The following is a 21,705-nucleotide window of genomic DNA, read 5'->3' on the forward strand; positions in this document are numbered from 1 at the left end:
CACAGCCACTCTAGGCAGCTTCCAACACATATGAAAACACAATAAAAAACCAAACATTCAAAACCTCCTGGTACAGGGGTGCATCAGATGTCTTCTGAAAGTCGTGTAGTTCTTTATCTCCTTGACATCTGATCACGGGGCATTCCGTAAGAAGGGCACCACTGCCGAAAAGGCCCCCTGCCTGGTTTCCTGTAACTTCACTTCTCGCAGTGAGGGAATCGCTAGAAGGCCCTTGGAGCTGGACCTCAGTGTCTGGGCTGAGGAGACACTCGTTCATGTATACAGGACCGAGGCTGTTTAGGGATTTAAATGTCAGCATCAACACTTTCAATTGTTCTCAGAAGCATACCAGGAGCAAGTGTAGATCCTTTAGGGCCGGTGTCATAGGTCCTGGCTGCTCTGTCACCAGTCTAGCTGCTGCATTCTGGATTAGTTGTAGTTTCCACATCATCTTCAAAGGTAGCCCTACATAGAATGTATTGCAGTAGTCAAGCGGGAGATAACCAGAGTATGTACCACTCTGGTGAGACTCTGGTAAGACAGTGCACAAGCTGGCAGGGTCTCAACCTGTGTACCAGATGGTGCTGGTAGACAGCTGCCCTGGACACAGAATTAACCTGTGCTTCCATGGACACCTGTAAGTCCAAAATGACTCCCAGACCCTGGTCCTTCAGGGTCACTGTTACCCCATTCAGGACCAGGAAGTCCCCCACACCCACCAGAAAACAGTACTTCTGTCTTGTTGAGATTCAACCTGAATCCATTAACTGCCATCCATTCTACAAGCCTCCAGACACTGACATAGGACATTCACTTCCTTCACATATATCATATGTTAATTTGTCAGGTAGATTTGTGGTGTTGCAATGGCTAAATATCTTCAATTTTTCGGGAAGTCCTATTTCCAGTTGAACATTGTCCCAGCCCATTTCTCTGTTGTGCTGTGCATCTCTGTCAAACTGTCACCCCTCATCTGTAAGCTGTGGCTGATCTGACACCCAAACTCTGGTGACTCCCTAAGTCTAGGGCTGGCCCACCTATGAAGCAGGGTGAGGTGACTGCCTCAGGCAGCATGATCCACAGGGGCAGCAGATACAGATATCTATCTTCCTTTCCCCCTTGCTCCCGATGTAGATCTTCCCTTACTCTTCCCTGCTGGGAGGGGGGCAGTTTTGGGGTTCACCCCAAAATGTATTGGGCTGGCCCTGCCTAAGTCCACACATGAAGATTGTGCCCTTAATTCTGTGTGGTGGTGGTTGAATCCCCTATTTGCCCATTAGATCAAGGAATGTCCTAATTCTTCACAACAGCATGGTAATTCCGAATCTTGGTAAATAGAACAGGTAGTATTGCATGATACAGTTACATTTCATTTTGCATTTTGGCCCCCTAGCTCTGGATGTGATTCTCTTTTTGGACCAGACCCTAGCAGTTCTGCTCATTGGTAGCCCGGACCTCCTTACGGAAAGTGACCTTCAGTTTTTGTTCTATTCATGCCTGTATTTCTATGCGATAAGTAGAAAGTGCATTTCCACATTCATCTGTCTTTCCTACCCACCCTGCAACAAAGAACATTGTGTGTTCATTCTTTTCTTGTAACATTCTGAATATATTAAAGCCCCTTTTATTATAACGATTTCTTATATCTTAAACTTCTGTATTAGGCATTCACCTTTCATTCAGAGGAATAGATAAAAGGCACTGGAGCATGAGTCCCCTTTTTCTACTTTTTTTCTTGATGCCCCAAGCTAAAAATTAGTGGGACAGTGTTTTAGAACTGGAATACTCGTGTTGCCCTGAGGGTGCAAAATTGGCTTTACACGAAGGCTGTTAAAATAAATAATGTCTACAGGTAAAAATCTGATAAATATCAGGGTTGCTTTTTGAGCTAGTTATTTTGGAGTCTGGAAGAATTCTTGAAGTCCATGATTCTTGCAAGTGGTTGTTCAGAGTTCATTTTTCACTGGTATGTTTTGGTAGAGAAGTGGGGAAAAACCAAGAAAGCAAAGGCCCAGTGGGCATCATAGAATGGTAGAATTCGAAGGGACCCTGAGGATCATCTAGTCCAACACCCTGCAATGCAGGAATACACAGCTGTCCCGTGCAGGGATGGAACCTGCAACCTTGGCATTGTCAGCCAAGGTAACCAACTGAGCTATCCAGGCCTTGGTTCCATTGATATGTTAATGATACTAATGACACTGGTACTATGGCTGCCTCCTCTACCTTGGCAATGACACTGCTCTCTGTGAAGTGGATCCACCACAAACAGCAAGTGCAGCTGTCTTTATCTTTGTATTGGTGGACTTCACCTATCCCTGGCCCTGGTCCTTTACGGACTACAATCATTGCGAACCACAGTTATGTGACAGCCCCCAAATATATAAGGCAGGCATGTCTGTTTTAGGGCACTGGTCAATTTAATCTGGCCCCTGTGGCAGTATGTGTCCAGTGGTTAAAATCCTAAAAAATGCTCCAAAACTTGGGTTGGCCCTCACACGTGTTCACTTCATCAAATCTGGCCCTCTTTGAAAAAAGTTTGGGCACCCCTGATATAAGGGTTTTGCATCATTCACTTGCTGCTACTTGCTGTTGTGTTTGGACAAATCCACAGATAAAAGTTGCCACAAGTAGTAAAGCAGGGGGTGGGCAACTCAGTATGTTGATAGCTGGCTTTGAATTGAAGCCTTAGATGATGCTGATAAATGCAGTGAGTTAGGAAGATAAACCTGTGTTCAGAGATTGACTTGCTCCAGCAGGACACTGATTTTGTCCCCATCCCCCTGAAATGAAAGAGCATTTGCCTTTTGCCTGGTTTGCTGCAGAGGAGCTTTTTATCACACACCGTCTGATCTCATTATATAGTAAACACTTGTTTAGGGTGTGTGGCAGGGGCTGCCAACCTTTTTGGATCAGAGAATTTTGAGAAAGTGCTGTGGGCACCAATCGCAAAATGGTTGGTGAGTAGGCATGGTGCAATACACAACTAGAGGCTACAGTCATTGGTACTTCCGCCACAGCTACATCCTGCTAGTTCTGATACTGATCTCTCACTTTCACGTTGCCTTCTCTGTCTCTGTGTCTGATGCTATTGCTGTTGCTGTGTAACAGGAGGAAGCCTTTCCCAGTACCAGAGAGAATATACAAGGTGGCCATACTCACACTTGTGTGCACACACAAAACACACACATATCCTCAATGCACCTATAAAGATCATAGACATTCATGCAGCTCTCATGCTTGCTCATAAGCACACAGTCTCCCCAACTCTCACAGACCACATAATCACATCCCTTCCCTCCCTCCAAAGCCCAAATGCACATCTCTCCTCACAGACGACACATAAGTCCCTATCCCTTCCCCTGCTCTCACTCACATCTCTTCTCCCTCACACATAGGCATCTGCAACCATTCTTCCCAGACAGTTTTCCGGGGTTCGAAAGGAAGTAAATCCCTGTAAGGGTAAAAAGGTAAAGGTAATGGTACCCCTGACCATTAAGTCCAGTTGCAGACGACTCTTGGGTTGCTTGCTCATCTCGCTCTATAGGCCGAGGGAGCTGGCGTTTGTCCACAGACAGCTTCTGGGTCATGTGGCCAGCATGACTAAGCCGCTTCTGGCGAACCAGAGCAGCACACAGAAACACCGTTTACCTTCCCGCTGGAGCAGTACCTATTTATCTACTAGCACTTGATGTGCTTTCAAACTGCTAGGTGGGCAGGAGCTGGGACCAACAAATCCCTCACCCTCTTGTGGGGATTCGAACCACTGATCTTCTGATTGGCAAGCCCTAGGCTTTGTGGTTTAGACCACAGCGCCACCCTGAAATGGTAGAGCTGACTAATTTCTCACAAAACATGAGAATGGTATCTATATGGCATGCCCTACATCTCAGATTCCAAAAATGCTATAAATTTACTGAGGGGGGGGGAGAGAAGTTGGGAATCTAGGGATTATGGTTCTTTCCCAAGGCACCAGAAATAGGTTAATGAAATCTAATAAAAAGGAAGTTTTAAATTCTGTTTTGCAGGTGTGACCTGTATTATATGTGCCATATGTGAGAAAACCAGCTTCCCATGCTGTTCTGCCTGCTGTGGCCCCCTTCGATCATTCCAATCTGTTCAATTGGGAATGACACAAAAATATATCTGGTAGATGTGGAGCATTCATAAGAAGGGTTTTCATTTAAAGTAAATTCTGTAATATGCTGTGTGTTGAGTGAAATAACTTAGCGCGAATCCTGCTCTTTTAATCTGGCTGGGGAAAGAAGGGCCTGCCATGGAAACCAATGAACATAATAAATTTGTAGAGTTGGAAGGTACCCTAAGGGTCATCTAGTCCAACCCCCTGCAGTGCAGGAATCTTTTGCCCAATATTGGTCTTGAACTCATGAGATTAAGAGTCTTACGCTCTACCCAGCTGAGTTGAAGTCTAGATTAAGTCACCATCTTGGTTGACTTGAGGAGTAGGAAGAAGGTATGGAAACATAATGTTTGCGTAGGCTCTGGAACGGATGGTGAATTTTATTTGTTGGATGTTCATTTTGGGGATACATTTTGGTTTTGCTAACTCTCAGTTTTATTGTGCCTTTTCCTAAACATTACACCTTATAGGTTATAGGTTACTTTTAATAATACTTCCATATAAAATGGAAGCAATCTCATTGGTGTGTGAGTAATATTTAAAATTCATTCCATTCGGTTTCCCCCTTGCACTCTCCTAAATGCAAAATCACTGTCAGTGCCAGCCATTGCAGGTTCCATTAGAGAGAATAATGTGATATCCCTTCAGGAGTTCCCCTGGCTGCAGTCATGTTGGAGGAGCTTCCAGCCATTGACTCAAATAAATTGCTTGATGGAATGACACTTTTAGATACAGATGATATGTCTGGTGCTTTCAGTGCTATTTTGCATAAGTTTCTACATATATCCAAGATAATTTCTCTCTTTCTCCTTCCTTTTTTTCCATTGCAGGGACCATGGCCTTGATGCTGTTTATGGCTAGCATTTTTTCCAGGAATATTTTTATTATTACAGGGTACTGTATATGTAACATATAAATGTGTTCACTTAGTTTCCTTGGTTTTTCAACACTTACAAAAGTATTCCAGATTAATTCTGTATTTTAATGCCGGCTCAGTTCTTCAGGTACTGAAATGGCAACAGACACATGCAAAAGAGACGTTTCACCAGACTAGTTTAACTTTGAAGTTTGCAGAAGTGGATTTGTGGCATGCTCTCCTCATGAAGGCTTGCCTGCTGCCTTCATTACATTTTTTTAGGTGCCAGTTGAAAATGTTCCTCTATAACCAGGTCTTCTGCTGATTAAACAATCTAGGGCCTTTTAAACTCTCTCGCTCTGTGTGCGAGTATAAAGTAGAAATGCATAACATAGTTATGCATTTCTACTTTATTATATTCTGAACCACCCTGTGAATAATAATAATAATAATAATAATAATAATAATAATAATAATAATAATAAATTCTTAGGGAACAGTCCAGTGAGAGATAAACTTGTTAGCGAATTTTGATACCTTGTGTTCGATGCCTTTAGTTTTGCCTTGATAAATGTTCCTTAAAATTTACAGCAGCTCAGGGCGAGAGTTTTGTGCAGACTGATCTGAACAGGCAAAAAGTGAATAATACCTGTTTTACCCTGTTTGGTATAAAAACTGGAGTTACAGCATGGATATTAGTGTGAGATGAATGTCTGCCATCAATAGAAGCTAGATATATAGCAACAGCCCGTCTCCCTATTTTTCTATGGTGATCCCATTTTAGCACACCCATGCCAGATTCATGGTGCCCTAGAATCATAGAATTGCAGAGTTGGAAGGAACCTGGCGGTTATCTAGTCCAACCCCATGCAATGCAGGAATTCTGACCACAGCTATCCCTGGGTGGACTCGAACCACCAATTTTCTGGTCCATTGTGCCACACTAATGACCACACTGGCTAAAGGAAAAATTATTACTGATATTATATGTGGATCTGTCCATCTTTTTCCAAATATATCCTATGACCCTAAGAATCTACGTACTGATAAAAGTATATGTCAGTTGCACAGATGAGAGAGCTGACTTCAGTGTATCTGTCTCCATTTCTTTAGAATAATGAATAGCAGATTCACATACATACTTTTAAAACTACCTTTCATTCACTCTTCCACTCATTCTCAACTGGTTCTTTCACCCAAACTGATTAAGTTCTTGAATGAGGTATGCAGTAGAAGTTTATTTAATGGAGCCTTTACAGGATGCTCCATGACAAGCTTTAGAAAAGTCAATAAAAATGTCCCTGGCATGTGAAGGCTGTTCCCCATATCCTGATGAATGTCATCTGTAACCTCAAGCCATAGAGAGACTGTTCAATGCAAAGGGTTTTTTAAATAGAAAAAAAAGGCTAGCACTTGTTTTTTCAGTTGCTATTCCTCTGGTTTAATGCTGCACATGGAGGTAATAAATCCACAGAGAAATGCTATTGTTGAATGGCCACTTTAAAATAATGCAGTAAACTGCTGATAAAAAATAATGCTGAAATAGCTGTGAAGAGCTTGGTTGTGCGATCAAGCCTTTGCTCCACAAAAGAGCATAAGTGAAAAAGATCCTTCAGAATGCAAGATTGTGATCTTGTCAGGAGAGAACCAGGAACCAGACAGACAGAAATCTAGTCTTCCTTTTTTTTGTTCTTTTCAGCAGAATTTTTGGATTTTTATTCTGACTTTTGTCCTGGATGTTCCCTAGGCCCCTGAAAGCAAGGACTCAAGGCACAGTCAAGTGCTTACAAAGTTCCTTGTAGATTTTTCATAAATGTGCATCGTTCTTAAACTGTAACTTTGGACTATCTTGCATACTCATTAAATTTCTAATCAATATACATGAAAATGAAGGGCCCTTTCACACAACCTGTTTATTCATCATTAAGCCTGATTTGCTTCCACAGAGGTTAGATTTATCTGGTCTTCATTGCACATTCATTGTGATTCATTTGTGAGGCCATAAGCATTTGTCCTGCATTCATCCTGGTTTGCTTTAACACATCTTCCCAATAGTCGTTTGTTCATCCCACACTTTTAAATTCATTTCCTCATCACATTCCAAACCACAGAAATTCTCATCCTTTTTAAAAAGTGAAATTGTTTCACCAGAACAACAGCATCCTCTATTCTGCTTTAACTGGGCAAATCTTAAATTCCAGTATGTGCTTTAATCCCTCCTGCAAAATGGTGACAGTCAAGGCACCCAAAATTCATGACATGCAAGCTGTCTATCCCAATCCATATGATATATGGGTGCATGTATCATAAAGCTAGGAATGGCTCTTTTCTCTACCACATGCACTTGCCTTCCAATGCGCTTACACTGATGAACTCCAGTCACATTTTTAGATTCCCCTGAATATTGCAGGAAGACAGTTTTCAAAATTATTTTAGGAACTTCTCATGGGAATCCTATGCTGTAAATACAAAGAAAGTGAGTAAAAATAAAAGTGAAATTCAGTAGGGAAATTTCAGTTGCAAAAATAAGTACATGGTCTTGATAATATGGAAGACCTCTTACTGACGTCTTCTTTGTCAAACTGCTGCTAATATCGAGTTACACTTCCGTTAAAATAAAAGCAACTTTGATCTGTTTTATGGATACATGGTAATGCTGGTTAATTGGTTCTAATGTATGTGCTATAGGTAATATTCAACCATCATTGCAGACTGATTACTAGTAGTCATATCACGTTGTGGAACTGACATAGTTATATAATTGTTGTAAAATGTCTGTTACCTTTTCATTCAGTGCCTTCATGAGCTGGATTACCAATATTTTAGTACTGTGGTGTTTGTTTTAAGTTACACAATTCTTTTCCAGTATTCTGATTGCTAGTTCACCAGTGGAACAACTCTTTTGAGAAGCTAGTTCCAGGTGGAGCCCTGCTTTTTTTCCAGAGCTGGGGCTTTAAGACAATAAAGTTATGATCGGTGTGTGTTGAGGTGCTTGGTAGTCCATTTTACTTTTCAATATATAGCTTGTGTCTATTCATTGTGCAGGGAAGAGGGTGAATGGCTGAACCACTAAAGATATTCAGCTTTGGAATACAGGGACCTAAGGCAGTGCCTCTTGTTCTCTGTGTTTAGCACTAGCTATAAGGAGCCCCCCCCCCCGATTCAAGTTCCACAAAAACCTTATATTTCACTGATTCCATAGAGCTGTGGTTACCAGAAGTACATAAATCTGTGGTTGAAATTAGGATGTTACAAATCTTAGCAGAACTTTGGTTATGGGTATCTCAAAAGTTTTCTCTGTTGGTTCCCCATTGTATAGTTGAATGTTCTTTGAGTCAAGGTTCCTTGCTGGCCTGGCAGGAATACTAATAGGCTTGACTCAAGGGATATTGACAAAGCTATCATTGTTCTTCTGGTCTGTTCTTGGTGCTCATTATTAGAGGAATTGTCTGGCTGCTTTAGAGTGCTTTAAATATAGAGTCCAAGATGTATAGGATCGCCAGGAGCATGGCTAGCTGTGAGCAATTTCAGTAAATCATAAATCAATTTGAGAGGCTTCTGCCTGGGTACTTGGGATATTTATTCCTCTCACTTAGCCTGGTTTAATCTTGGCTTCCTTAGCTGGTAGCACTTTTATCTTGTTCTGTGAAAGGTCCATATGGTCTGAAAAAGAGAAGGGGGAGAGAGAATCTCTTTAATTAGGAAACATGGCCACCTGTTCAGGCATTAATGAATGTGATGAGCATTAGACATGAGGTAGCTACTTTAACAATGCAAGTTTGAATTAATAAAAATAATAATGAAACCTCTATTGGCACAGACAATAGTTTCTGTAATAATCAATTATTAAGTGGCTAATTTTAGAACACAGGGACCATACAGTTTCCTGGACTCATACTGACCAAAACAGAAATTGATTGATTGCATAGGCTATGCAAGCAGGCCTGCTATGATGGGGCCATATGCTATCAGGCTTGGAGTTGTTTACTGCAGTATTTGGAAGGAGAATTCAAAGCTGAAAGCAGATGCTTCTGCCCCACTGCACCTTTTCCCTGTCTGTAGCAATCCAGTTTCTTATCTATTCCCTCCTCTCATCATTCTTCTGTTGATGCTTGAAGTCTGCAGCATTCCAAATGTGCCTACTGAATAGATGGAAGCACTCCAGCTTGAAAGAAGGCTGCAGTTTTCAATAGAATTCAATCAACTGTTATCTTGCAGTACAATCTACTAATACAACCTTCTTCCAGAGAGGTAGCCTGGTTTAGTCTATTGCAGCAAGAATATAGTTTGTAATACTTCAGTTCTAGCAGATTTGCCAGAGTACAAGCTTAAATGATCTACAGTCCACTTTGTCAGATATATCCTCAGTTGACGGATATACATACACAAGAAATTGAAAGCAGTGAGACCCCAAATCCATGCAATACTAGAGGTACAGGTTTCCTGTGCAAAACTCAGATTTCTAGAAGAGAAGAACACAGTCCATTCACTACAATAGTCATTACGCTGTCAGCAATTTTGTAGCATTACTATACTAATTTAACACCTGTAATAGGAGAGAAATCCATGGTCTCAATTAAACAAATACTTTCTGAGACCATCAAATCTGTTTTAAATATATGCAAACGCCGTATTTTCTGTTTGCAGCCTGCAATAGCTGTTGATTGGAATAGTAAGCTTTCCTAACTTTTCAATTGAGGAGAGCCCTCCCCCCTATTAGTATTCCTTTGTTTTATACTCTGACCTAAATAGGTTTTGGTTCCACTTCACTGGCCACTTAGCTATGCAGCTCCCAATACCAACTACCATAAGCCACATAATTAACAATGGTATAGCGTTGTATCTGCACTGAAGTTTATGCTAGTCATAGTTGGTTTTCAAACCTTGGTTTAAAAATATATTGATACCCTAGTTTCAAAAGTAAGCACAGTTGGCACGTGTGAGCATAATAGTACAACTCTGAAGGAGAAATAATAATAATAATAATAATAATAATAATAATAATAATAATATACCCCGTCCATCTGGCTGGGCCTCCCCAGCCACTCTGGGCGGCTTCCATAAAAACCAAAAATCCAATAAAATATCACACGTTAAAAACTTCCCTGAACAGGGCTGCCTTAAGATGTCTTCTGAATGTCAGGTAGTTGTTTATCGCTTTGACATCTGCTGGAATGGCGTTCCACAGGGTGGGCGCCACTACCGAGAAGGCCCTCTGCCTGGTTCCCTGTATCTTTGCTTCTCGCAATGAGGGAACCGCCAGAAGGCCCTCGGCGCTTGACCTCAGCGTCCGGGCAGAATGATGGGGGTGGAGACGCTCCTTCAGGTATACTGGACCGAGGCCATTTAGGGCTTTAAAGGTCAGCACCAGGAAAGGTCAGGAGCTGGAAAGGCAAGAGCTATTCAAGGAGATGGGGATTGCAGTGTACTCCCAGCCCTTCCTGGTCTCATAACCAAGGGTGCTCTGCATCTGAAACAGCTAACTGGTCCCTGCTACTTTCTGGTGGCATTTTCTTCATATGGTAGTTCCCTTCAGATAAGTGAACTTGGCAGTAAAGTTCAAAAGTAGGAAAACAGAGAACACTTCTTCATTGAGGACTTTTGTATTGCGGATTCACTTGTACAGCTTGCTTGTTAACTAGAACAAATGTGGGATTAAAGGTAAAAGTACCCCTGACAGTTAAGTCCAGTTGTGATCGACTCTGGGGTTGCGGCGCTCATCTCGCTTTACTGGCCGAGGGAGCTGACGTTTGTCCGCAGACAGTTTTTCCGGGTCATGTGGCCAGCATGACTAAGCCGCTTCTGGCAAACCAGGGCAGCACACGGAAATGCCGTTTACCTTCCTGCCAGAGGAAACCTATTTATCTACTTGCACTTTTTGGCGTGCTTTCAGACTGCTAGGTTGGCAGGAGCTGGGACCGAGCAACAGGAGCTCACCCTGTTGCCGGGATTCAAACTGTCAACCTTCTGATCAGCAAGCCCAAGAGGCTCAGTGGTTTAGACCACAGCACCACCCGTGTCCCTAATGTGGGATTAGCAGTCCCCAAAGCTCCTTGCTTGCCAGATCAATGAATAGCTGAGATCCACATCCCTGACTAGCAGGCCTTTGATTAGAACAATAGTCAGGTTCTTGATCTTTGGCATTATGTTCCATCCTTCTTTGTATTAAGGTGCTTGGTAAACAAATAATTGAGCAATATTAGTAGCACTTTGCATACACTGATTTCTTTTTTCCTTTTTTGTCACACCTCTCCCCAGATCACTGTGTTCACTACTATGATCTTCGGAACACTAAGCAACCGATCATGGTCTTCAAAGGGCACCGCAAGGCTGTTTCATATGCAAAGTTCGTTAGTGGAGAGGAAATAGTCTCTGCGTAAGTATTTTCAAAGACATTAAAATATATGGCTTGTGGGTGGGGGTATATGCACATACCATGTGTTGGTATGAAGTTTCATCCTGCTAAACAGATTGCTGTGCTTTTGATAGAACAAAAATAAAAGACTATTTCACACCTCCCTTGGCTCCATAGCCTATGGCTTCAAAGGAGTCCAAGAAAAAAATAGCTAAAGCAGACATTTGCTTTATTTGTAAAATAAATTAAAAAATTGTCCAGTAGCAATTTAGAGGGTGGGATGGGGTGGGGTGGGGTTTTTCTCAGAAGGATAGTAGGAGATGGGTGATTAGCTCAATGGGTATGGTAAACCTGTTGATGACTAAACAAAAAAAAATTCCTTCCAGTAGCACCTTAAAGACCAACTAAGTTAATTCTTGGTATGAGGTTTCGTGTGCATGCACACGGCTACCTATCTGTAACTGTTGATGACTGTTAACGACTGCAATTAGTCCTACAGGAAAAAGCAAGGGATAGTATGCAGATGTAATGAGACAAGAGTCGAATATCTCTATTCAGACCAGGTCTCTCCATAGTTTTCACGCTCCCACTGTATATAAAGGTCTGGTGATTTCTGTTTCAGTGTATCTGAAGAAGTGTGCATGCACACAAAAGCTCATACCAAGAACAAACTTAGTTGGTCTCTAAGGTGCTACTGGACGTTTTATGATTATTATTACTTTTTTGACTGCGTCAGGCCAACCTACCTGAATTTATTTGTAAAGTTTTTATTTAGCAGTCCCTTTAGAAGGAGGAGCAGAGAGCATGCTGAAACAAATGCTGAGTTCTGAAAAAGCTTGATCAGATGTGAAGGTGATAATAGAATGGCAGTACAGTAATACTTATTCGTCTTCATAGTTCCATCCTTATTTCAGACATCATGATCTATTGATTTATCATGATGTTTAAAAGGTAAAGGGACCCCTGACCATTAGGTCCAGTTGTGACCGACTTTGGGGTTAAGGCGCTCATCTCGCTTTATTGGCCAAGGGAGCCGGCGTACAGCTTCCGGATCATGTGGCCAGCATGACTAAGCCGCTTCTGGCGAACCAGAGCATCGCACGGAAACGCCATTTACCTTCCCGCTGGAGCGGTACCTATTCATCTACTTGCACTTTGATGTGCTTTCGAACTTCTAGGTTGGCAGGAGCTGGGACTGAGCAACGGGAGCTCACCCCATCACGGGGATTCGAACCACTGACCTTCAGATTGGCAAGTCCTAGGCTCTGTGGTTTAACCCACAGCGCCACCCGCGTCCCTTATCATGATGTTTAGGTGGTGATATATTGTCATGTTGAAAACCAGATATCAACCAGCTCTATTTAATACCTAATGTTCTGCTCCAAGGCAAGATTCTTCTTACTGGCAGATGTTGCAAGAGCTGCAGCAGTGTCCCCTGGTGGTAACATACAGCTGCCATTTTGCTGCTTATGGAGTGTCATTTCATCTAATCCGAGAGGGAGAACCAGTAATGGAGAGAGAACTTGCTTGATATCTGGAATAAATTTAGGATTAAGAGTCCTCCAAAATCTTATTCTTTATTTCAGACTAGCAGTGATCTTTACCCTTGACTGGCAAATGTATTATTAGAACAAAATTGGGCATTTAATCTGGGGCATTTTAAAGCTGGAGATTTTAAAAATGCAATGCAAAATGTGCACCCATGGCAGAGTCCTATTCCTCCAGCTGGGTAACCTTTTTGGAACAAAAATGTCTTCATTTCCCCCCAGAAAGTGCAGGTAGTGGGCGCCTATCCTATCTCAACAGGAGTGCTTTTCAATGATGCTGTTAGCAATGTGCCCTCACCCTGCTAAAAGGAGGCTGACAGACTTCTAAGGATGGGGGAGGGTACTTAATTAGGATGTGCTTTATGCCTGATATTCATTTTAGGGGTTAACAATCCTCTACTGTCAGAGACTCAGAGCAAGGGCAAATCCCATAGTCTTGGGTCATGTACAGAGTTATAGTTGAACTGAACTCCTGTAACAGGAGGTCTGGAATACCATGCTAAGAGTGCTAGTGAAAAGGGGACCATATCCTTTGGCACAGCAGGTCCTCGTCCCAAATCCTGAATCATAAAGTCCCACGAGGAGAACACAATATTTAGGAGCTGGAACTACTCCAGAGGCAGATATAGGTACCAGAACCATGGGAGACAGTTTAAGTTGGCCAGTAACCAGTTTACCTATACTGAAAGCATTAGCTACTCTAGGACTTCTTAATCACATACATACGTACATACATACATACATACCACAGTGTATTATGCTGGCCTGAAAGCCACAGACAGAAAGTCTCTACAGAGGGTGGTGAATACAGCACATGATATCATGAGCTGTCCCTTGAGTCCACTAGATGACATCACAAGGGATCGTTGCCTTAGGAGAGCGAGAAAAATTCTCAGGGATGACTCACACCCCGGTCATCACCTCTTTAATCTTCTACCCTTAGGCAGGAGCTATAGAAGTATAATCAGCTGTACCAACAGGCTAAAAAATAGCTTCTATCAGTGGGCTCTTAGGCTGTTGAATGGAAAATAACATAGCGAAATTGACTTGCGAGGTGGTGTGTTGTTCGATAAGAGATTGAGTGTAATTTCATTGTAAACAGGTTGTACAATGACAATAAAGGTATTATTATTATTACATACATGCGTACACATCAATACATCAATTTGGGGTGGGTCAAGTGGGAGTTACGGTTCAAACTTCCTTGATGAACAGGAACACAGAGCCCACTCCTTCTTTTCCAGCCATATTAGAAGTGCCCCTTTCCACACTGTCCCAGGGGATTACATTATGGTACTGTTTTCACAAGTGTCCTCAAAGTTTAACCCACCCACAGTTTGGACCAAAATGAAAATATTACTTCATTTCAAAAATATAAAAAGATCTATCTTCCTGAGCCAACTTGAACTCTCCTGCCATTCAAATGACACAAGAGATTTTTTTTTTTCCATCTGAGATTAACTGAAGTACATTTTCTCATACTTTAAATAATTTCTGTACTGAAGTTACAGAGGTTTGGCAACTAAAAGAGAAGCATTGCTTGTCAGACTTCTGTTAAACTGAATGGTTAAACCATAGGCAGTGTCAAAACCACAAAGCATTTTGCCTTTGTAATCAGATGGCAACATCATGCGTGGGACCTTGAAAGGACAAAAGAGGCCTGTCCTACTTGAGAGACAGACATTTGAAAATGCTTGTTCCATAGCCCTAGGTTATATTGACAGAGCTGTCCAATTCAGATGAAGCAATAGCTGGGCAAGGGTGTGCTGCGCAGAGATGTTGGGATCTCTTCTCTTCCACTTCCTCCCAGCACAGTGTGCTGTATTGTAACATTGCAGTCAGTGGAAGAGCTTTATCAGTGGTTAACTGCAGTTAAAAAAAATTGTAAGAAAATATTTGCTTTTTCTAACGTAAACTGTTTTATGAATCACATTGATTAAATCTGCCCTGTGACCTCCAGGCCATTTGATATTTACCAGGGTTCATCAGTTCTGGTGCTGCTTTATTGCATCCTGTGCATTGTGAATAGTGTGGGGGGGGGTACGCTTTGGGGGGGAGTCTATGCATCTCCAAGGCAAGTGGTTTTTTTTCCATTTTGTACTTTTCCCTCCATGTCTGTTGGCTTAATTTTCACAATTAAAGTAATTAAAAGATTTCCCTTCCCCTCAGAGGAGGTAACAACATCAGGAAAGCAAAAAGCGTGCCTGCCTCTTCTGTGGCAGTCTGCAGCCACAATTTGTTCAGGTCCCCAGACTTCCATTTTCACATTGCATTTCTCCTATAGGTTTGTGATATTATGGGGAGTGTTGAACAATTCCAGTGTTCACTAGAGTCTCTACCCATTGTAGACTTTTTGGTTCTATAGTGTAATTCCCATCTCCAGCCTACACAAACCTGCAGTGGTGCAGTTCCAGAGCCTCTCCACTTTCACAACTGAGCCTAATTGAAGGTGCTGGTGTTTACCTATAAAGCTTTAAAAGAAGGAAAACCAATAATCATAATTTATTATTTATATGATTCCCATGTGACTGGGTTGTTGAAAGGGGTGACTGGCAGATTTTATTGGACTCCCAGGTCCCATCAGCCTCAGCCATCATGGCTGGTGGAGAGGAATGATGGGAGTTACATTCCAACAACATTTGAAATGCACCACATTGCTACCCTTGGTCTAAATGGCTTTCTGGTCCAAATATCTGAAAGTGTTGTTTCCTTCTGTATCATCCTGCCTGGGTATTAAGATCTTCAAAGGAGGCCCTTCTCTGTAGAAGAAAACATTATGTACAGAAGAGGAGGCCTTCTCTGTGATGGCTCCCTGACTTTGGAATACCCTCACTGGTGCTGACAGTTTTGACTTTCTGGCACCGGATTAAAACCTTTTTCTTGATCCAGGAATATAAAATTATGGTATTTTTATCTAGTTAAATAGTTTTATTCCTCTAAATTGTACTATATTGCTATGTTTCATATTGTATTATTTCTAGATTTTTAAGTTTCTATTCTCTGAAATCCATATTTTGATGAAGCTATAGCTTACACATTTTAAGTACGTACCACCTACTAGGTGGTCCCATTGAGTGCAGTGAAACCTGCAGGCTTGTCTGCCTCTTCCCTTATCTTTCCAGAAGCAAGAGCATATGTCCATAGTTGACTGAAATAGCAAACATTTTCATAATTTGTCACAATAGTACACAGTATGTTATGAGATGTTTTATTGATAATTACTGACCACAAAACTTTGGTATATTCCTCATTTTGAGTTTTTACAGAAAAAAAGTAAAAACCTTGGTGTAGTTACAGTTTTAAAGGAGTGTACACATAGACTTCACATGATTGCATTGAACTCAGATTTCATTTTTAGACACGTTAGTTTTAACGTGATATAGCTGAAGTTTAAAATAAACCAAAATCCAACTTACATTTTGAAAATCCGATTTAGGTTGGTTAGCAGATAGAGCACATTGTGTACCCTGGTGGATATATGCTAGGCCAGTTCTGTGGAATGTGTCTTCCTTGTTCAACTCGTATCGAGAGATCATGTTGGGAATCTGCTTTCTTGACTGCTCAAGCTACACACGGATACCCACGTGTGCAGTGGTTTTGCCTGCCCTGACAAATGTCCATGTCTTCTTAGGAGGGCCTTCCTAGCACTTTGACATACAGTGCAAACTAATGACTTACGGGTGATTCGTACGTCTTTTTTTCAGGTCAACGGACAGTCAGCTAAAGCTGTGGAATGTAGGAAAGCCACACTGTCTGCGTTCCTTTAAGGGTCACATCAATGAGAAAAATTTTGTGGGTTTGGCATCCAATGGAGACTATATTGCCTGCGGTAAGTGAAACAACTGTTCAGCAAAGGGGACCAACACGTACTGCCTGCAAAGCTGTAGGAGGGTCCAGCACATGCTTGTGTGGCACAATGAAATTAAAGCACCTGATTTGCCACAGCACATTGTGACTTACACCCCAATTATAAAAACTGAACACTTTTAAAGCACTGGGGAATATGGTGGGTGATTATCTCTCCCCTCTTCTGAGATTCTTTAAAATACTTTAAAGCTGTCAGCATAGCTGCCCCTTGCCCCTCTTTCCTGTAGCTGAATAATAAGCCAAATCCTTCAGTCTTACCTCACAGGATGTCCCTTCCAGACCTTTTATCACTTTTGTAGCTTACTTCTGAATCCTTTTCAGTTTGTTACCATTCTTCTTGAACTCTGGTGCCTGGAGCCAGAGCACAAAAGACTTTATATGAAGTCCCGACACTGCGTGGTAGAGTGATAATAGGACATCTTGGAAATAGTGCTTATGTTTCTACAGTACAGTTAAAAACTCTTACTAGTCTTCAGAACCACTGCCTTGCACTGTTTTCTACACTACCCAAATTTTATGTGTCTGGCAAGCGTTGGCTACGACGAGTTGTAGGTAATGTTATTCAATGCAGTGATCTTCCTTCTACCTTGGAGTTCTCTGCTTTAACTGTAACAGTTAGCCTCCAACCCACACTTGCATACCCCATCAAAAGCTATTTGAAACGAATATTTAGGAATCCTTGCACATTGCCAATCTGCCTCCTCTTTCTTTATTTTTGCTTTTGATTGCAGGAAGTGAAAATAATTCCCTCTACTTGTACTACAAGGGTCTCTCAAAGACACTGCTAACCTTCAAATTTGACACTGTCAAAAGTGTCCTGGACAAGGACCGTAAGGAAGATGATACAAATGAATTTGTCAGTGCTGTGTGTTGGAGGGCACTGCCAGACGGGGTAAACATTTTTGCTCATTTTCCCTTCTTGTTGTATCTTAGTGTGGGTTTAGCAGGTTATTTATCTGGGTCCAGTGGGTAAAAGGGTAATGATGTGTCAAAGATGGTGAAAGATTCCCTTTTGGGTAAGAAAGCAACAAAAATTTGGGTTACTGCAACAACATGAGCTGTGTCCCTGTCCTGTGGTAGTCTCATCTGGAGGCTACTGCATTCACCAGGGCTGCCTTAGGACGCTAAACTACTGGTGCTGCAAAATTCACTGCATTTTTGTGGAAGCTGTATTAGTCATCCACAATGTGTATCCTGTGGAAGTTGGTTGTAAAAGCAAATATTAAGCTGCTTTACACTGTGTAAGATGTTGGTTCATCTAGCCTAGGTGATGTTTGCTTTGATTGCCCCTGAGGTCTTTTCCAGACCTCCTGTCTGGTATTCTCTTAATTAAAGGACCCGGGTTCAATCCTTGGGACTTTCATCATTCAAAACACATCCTCTTCTGTGGAGCATGTTGATAATTAGAGCTTGGTGAGAGCGCAAGCTTTGCCTCATGCTTAGTTTTGAGAATATTGTTTTGGTCAATGGTGTTCATTGTTTCGTTTTGCTTTTCATTGTTTCTTCCCATTTCCCTGGCTCACTGTTAGTGGGTTAGCTTCTTCAGAATGAAGTATACACTTCCAGATTAAACAATGAATACATTGCTTCTGGTAAAAGAGCCGCCATAGCTGCTAGAGGGCCATGAAAATTTTGTCCCTGGTTTTTTCGACTAAGGAGCACGGGTGGCGCTGTGGTCTAAACCACAGAGCCTAGGGCTTGCCAATCTGAAGGTCAGTGGTTCAAATCCCCACAACTGGGTGAGCTTCCATTGTTCAGTCCCAGCTCCTGCCCACCTAGCAGTTCGAAAGCACATCAAAGTGCAAGTAGATAAATAGGTATTGCTCTGGTGGGAAGGTAAATGGCGTTTCCATGCACTGCTCTGGTTCACCAGAAGCAGCTTAGTCATGCTGGCCATATGACCCAGAAGCTGTCTGTGGACAAACACCGGCTCCCTCGGCCTATAGAGCCAGATGAGTGTGCAACCCCAGAGTCATCCGCGACTGGACTTAATGTTCAGGGGTACCTTTACCTTTACCCATGTACTATCTAAAACCAAAGTGGTACATAGGTTGTGAAATATATTGGCATTTTTCTCAGCTCTCCCACCCCAGTATTAGACACTTTCTCAGATATAGTGTTGGAAGCTAGTCATCGCAATTACTTAGAGGAAAGCAAAAAAGCTATTGCTTGTGGACACATACACAGTTTGATTATGTAGATTAGGCATGGTCTCGATCTACCAGTATTGTTATAATGAAGCCATTTCTTTTCATGCCTGTTTGTGTGTGTTCATTTCGGTATATAAGTAGGTTGGCTTGGGAAGGACTTGCTAAGTAGAAATGCCATGTAGAAAAGCCAGAGGCTTCTGGATGTTGGGAGAAAATGGAATGCAATCAGCCATGGAAAAAACCTAGAATCTTTTTCAGAGGGAAGCCAGGAAATAGTAGCAATATAAGAGGATTGTGAAGAGCTCGTAAATCTAGCTTTCTGCTGATGGGGCCAGAATTATCAGTTTGCCTTCATCAAGAACTATTAATTGTGTAGTCTTTGTGCAGCATTGTGAGAATATCCAAGTAAATCAGGAAACTGGAGCTGAACTGCCATTCCCCATTTGTGTGGTTGTGTGCCGTTAGTGTATCCTGGAGCTGCCAAACCTAGCACCTGTTGCTCGAAATAGATTCAGAATTCAATTTCCTACGTTGCTTTCATTGTTGTTGGAAAGTTGGCATTGGGGATGATTGATATGAACTGACCTGATCGCATTTCACAGACCAGTGTGCAGATGTGAACTTAGTTATCCATCAACTTTCACACTTCCCAAATGTTCAGTACAGTTCTCGTCTCAGTCAAAACACTGGAAATGCATATTTTGAGATGAAGCTATGTTTAGGTGTGTATATAAATATATGTAAATTTTGTGAATTTGGGGGAGGGGGATTTCAGTTTAATGTGAAAAGATGCATGGAACCAACAAAGGTAGACACTGATTCACCTATCCCTAATTGACATACTGTGCTGGCAAAGGGTATTCTAAAATGCATTGTTTGGATAGTTCCAAGATCACTTACTGTAAATTTGGGGGAAATGGGTTTAGTCACCTCCCAAGTGTCGACTTCTAAGTCGCACTCTGAATCTGCATCTTACCCAGGATAATCACTTTACCCAGGATAATCACTTTAGAAAGATTCAGCCACAGGGAAATGGTAGACTCATCCCTCTCATTGATGAAACTGGCCTCAAAATGCCAGAGAAGGCAAGAGGCTTTTAACTATTCTGACCTCTTCATCCTTTCAATTGGGGATGACTTGAATGTCTTCAAGGCATGTAGCACTAGACCATACAGCAGATAGTTAACTTCAATTTATTAAATATGTGAAATGTCATCTCACCTTTAAAATTGTATTAATTAGAAAAATGCTTATAATTTCTGTACAATTTGTGTAAAATGTTTGAGACAATCATCAATGTTTGTGGCCATTAGTATTGTGTTTGCTACATTTATATTACATTATCCAGCTAAGGTTAACTGCTCTTAAGCTCCTTTGATTTTAGTGGGGAACATGTGGTACCTGGTCACTGCATTTTATTTCTTCTGTGCAGTCTGCTTTCAGTGAAAGGTTTTCTGTTTCGCAGTAGTGCCAATATGCACTTGGACTGCCTTTCCCACTCAGTTTTGTCCCTAAACAGCAGAAGAGACTTCCTTAGCCTGTTATGAGTTAGACAAGAAGCTCAGTCTTTAATGTAACATTTACAAGCAAGTGCATGCTACTGAAAAAGAGTGATGTTTTGTGCCAAGTAATTTTAATGTCACAGTTTCTCAAAAGAATTGCAAATTGTGCCAGTGTGTATTTGCATATAATACTTATTAAGAGTACAGTTCCTATCACCTTCTAGATCCCCACAGTGGATGCCGTTTCTTATGTGAATAATTGGAAAAGGTGCCCAGCTGACTGTAGCAACTCTTTACTCATTATTGCCACCTCAGGAGTCGCACTCTTGAGATCAACATGAGCCTGTCATGGTGTTATTATTAGTGGCACAGTTGCCGACTCAAATTTCAGTGTTTTGACACTTCAGTCCTTCTGCAAGGCCCTTTAGATAATGTGATTATGCAGAGTGCAGGATTTAGAATTCATTTGAATCTTTTTTTAGCAGGCTCGTCACAATTCCCATTTGCTACCTTCTTACCACAGGTAGGGCTCTCTAGAGATTCTTGTCCAGGAAATTGTTTCTCACTAACAGAAAGGAGATCTAGGAAAAGGTCCCATGCCACCATTCCTCAGTCTGTGTGGTATAATTGCAATTAGCAGCCATATGTTTCTCTTGAGTTCAGAAGTCAAGTTTGCGGAACAACTCTTCAGCACACTTCTGCATAGTCTTAATTACAAAACCAACCACATCTTAATTGTCTTTTAACTTTGTGAGATTGGCAGATGAACAGCCACAAAGCGTATGATTTGTTTATGGTTTTTTTAAATTATCTCAGAGAAAATAATGGTGCCTTTATTATCCTGTGCAGTACGACATTGCTTGATGTTCCATCCATTCACTTTTTGAAAATTACTAGAAAACAGCTTTCCTAAGAGCTTGGGTCCTGATTTTCACTCCTGTTATGTTTTTGTTTTCTTACTATTATACCTTCGATATTTTCTAGTCAGGCAGAGGGAAATGAGCTTTAAGTTGTTACTTAAATTTGAGAATGGGCTTGAAATATTTGGAGGCTGAAAAGTAGAGGCAATAGCTGGGTTTTTTTGTTGTTTTGCAGGGTTCCAACAGCAGTTCTTTCAGAATGGCATAACTGCCAGCACTTGTGATATGTGAAACCATGCTATTTCTTTTTGTGCAGTAGAACCAGCTTTTTCACATTTATTGCCTGTGTCACAAAATATGCTTTAAGTATGCCAGATGGTTATTTTGGTCATCATAGATGTAATAGCTCCTGTTCCTTAAGTACGAA

At 41.5% G+C, this 21,705-nt stretch overlaps 1 protein-coding gene across 3 annotated transcripts in view; it reads left to right on the plus strand.

Annotated features, from left to right (window-relative positions):
- Positions 1-21,705, plus strand: part of COP1 (COP1 E3 ubiquitin ligase) — a 112,318-nt gene that overhangs the window by 74,628 nt on the left and 15,985 nt on the right. For all 3 annotated transcript variants that reach the window (XM_081915087.1, XM_081915086.1, XM_081915088.1), the window contains exons 16-18: positions 11,256-11,373; positions 16,604-16,728; positions 17,498-17,658. In XM_081915087.1, coding sequence (XP_081771213.1) covers positions 11,256-11,373; positions 16,604-16,728; positions 17,498-17,658 — 404 coding nt within the window. The remainder of the gene's footprint in view (positions 1-11,255; positions 11,374-16,603; positions 16,729-17,497; positions 17,659-21,705) is intronic.

This window comes from Podarcis melisellensis (genome assembly GCF_964234715.1).
Source record: "Podarcis melisellensis genome assembly, chromosome: 6".
Classification (NCBI taxonomy): Eukaryota; Metazoa; Chordata; class Lepidosauria; order Squamata; family Lacertidae; genus Podarcis; species Podarcis melisellensis.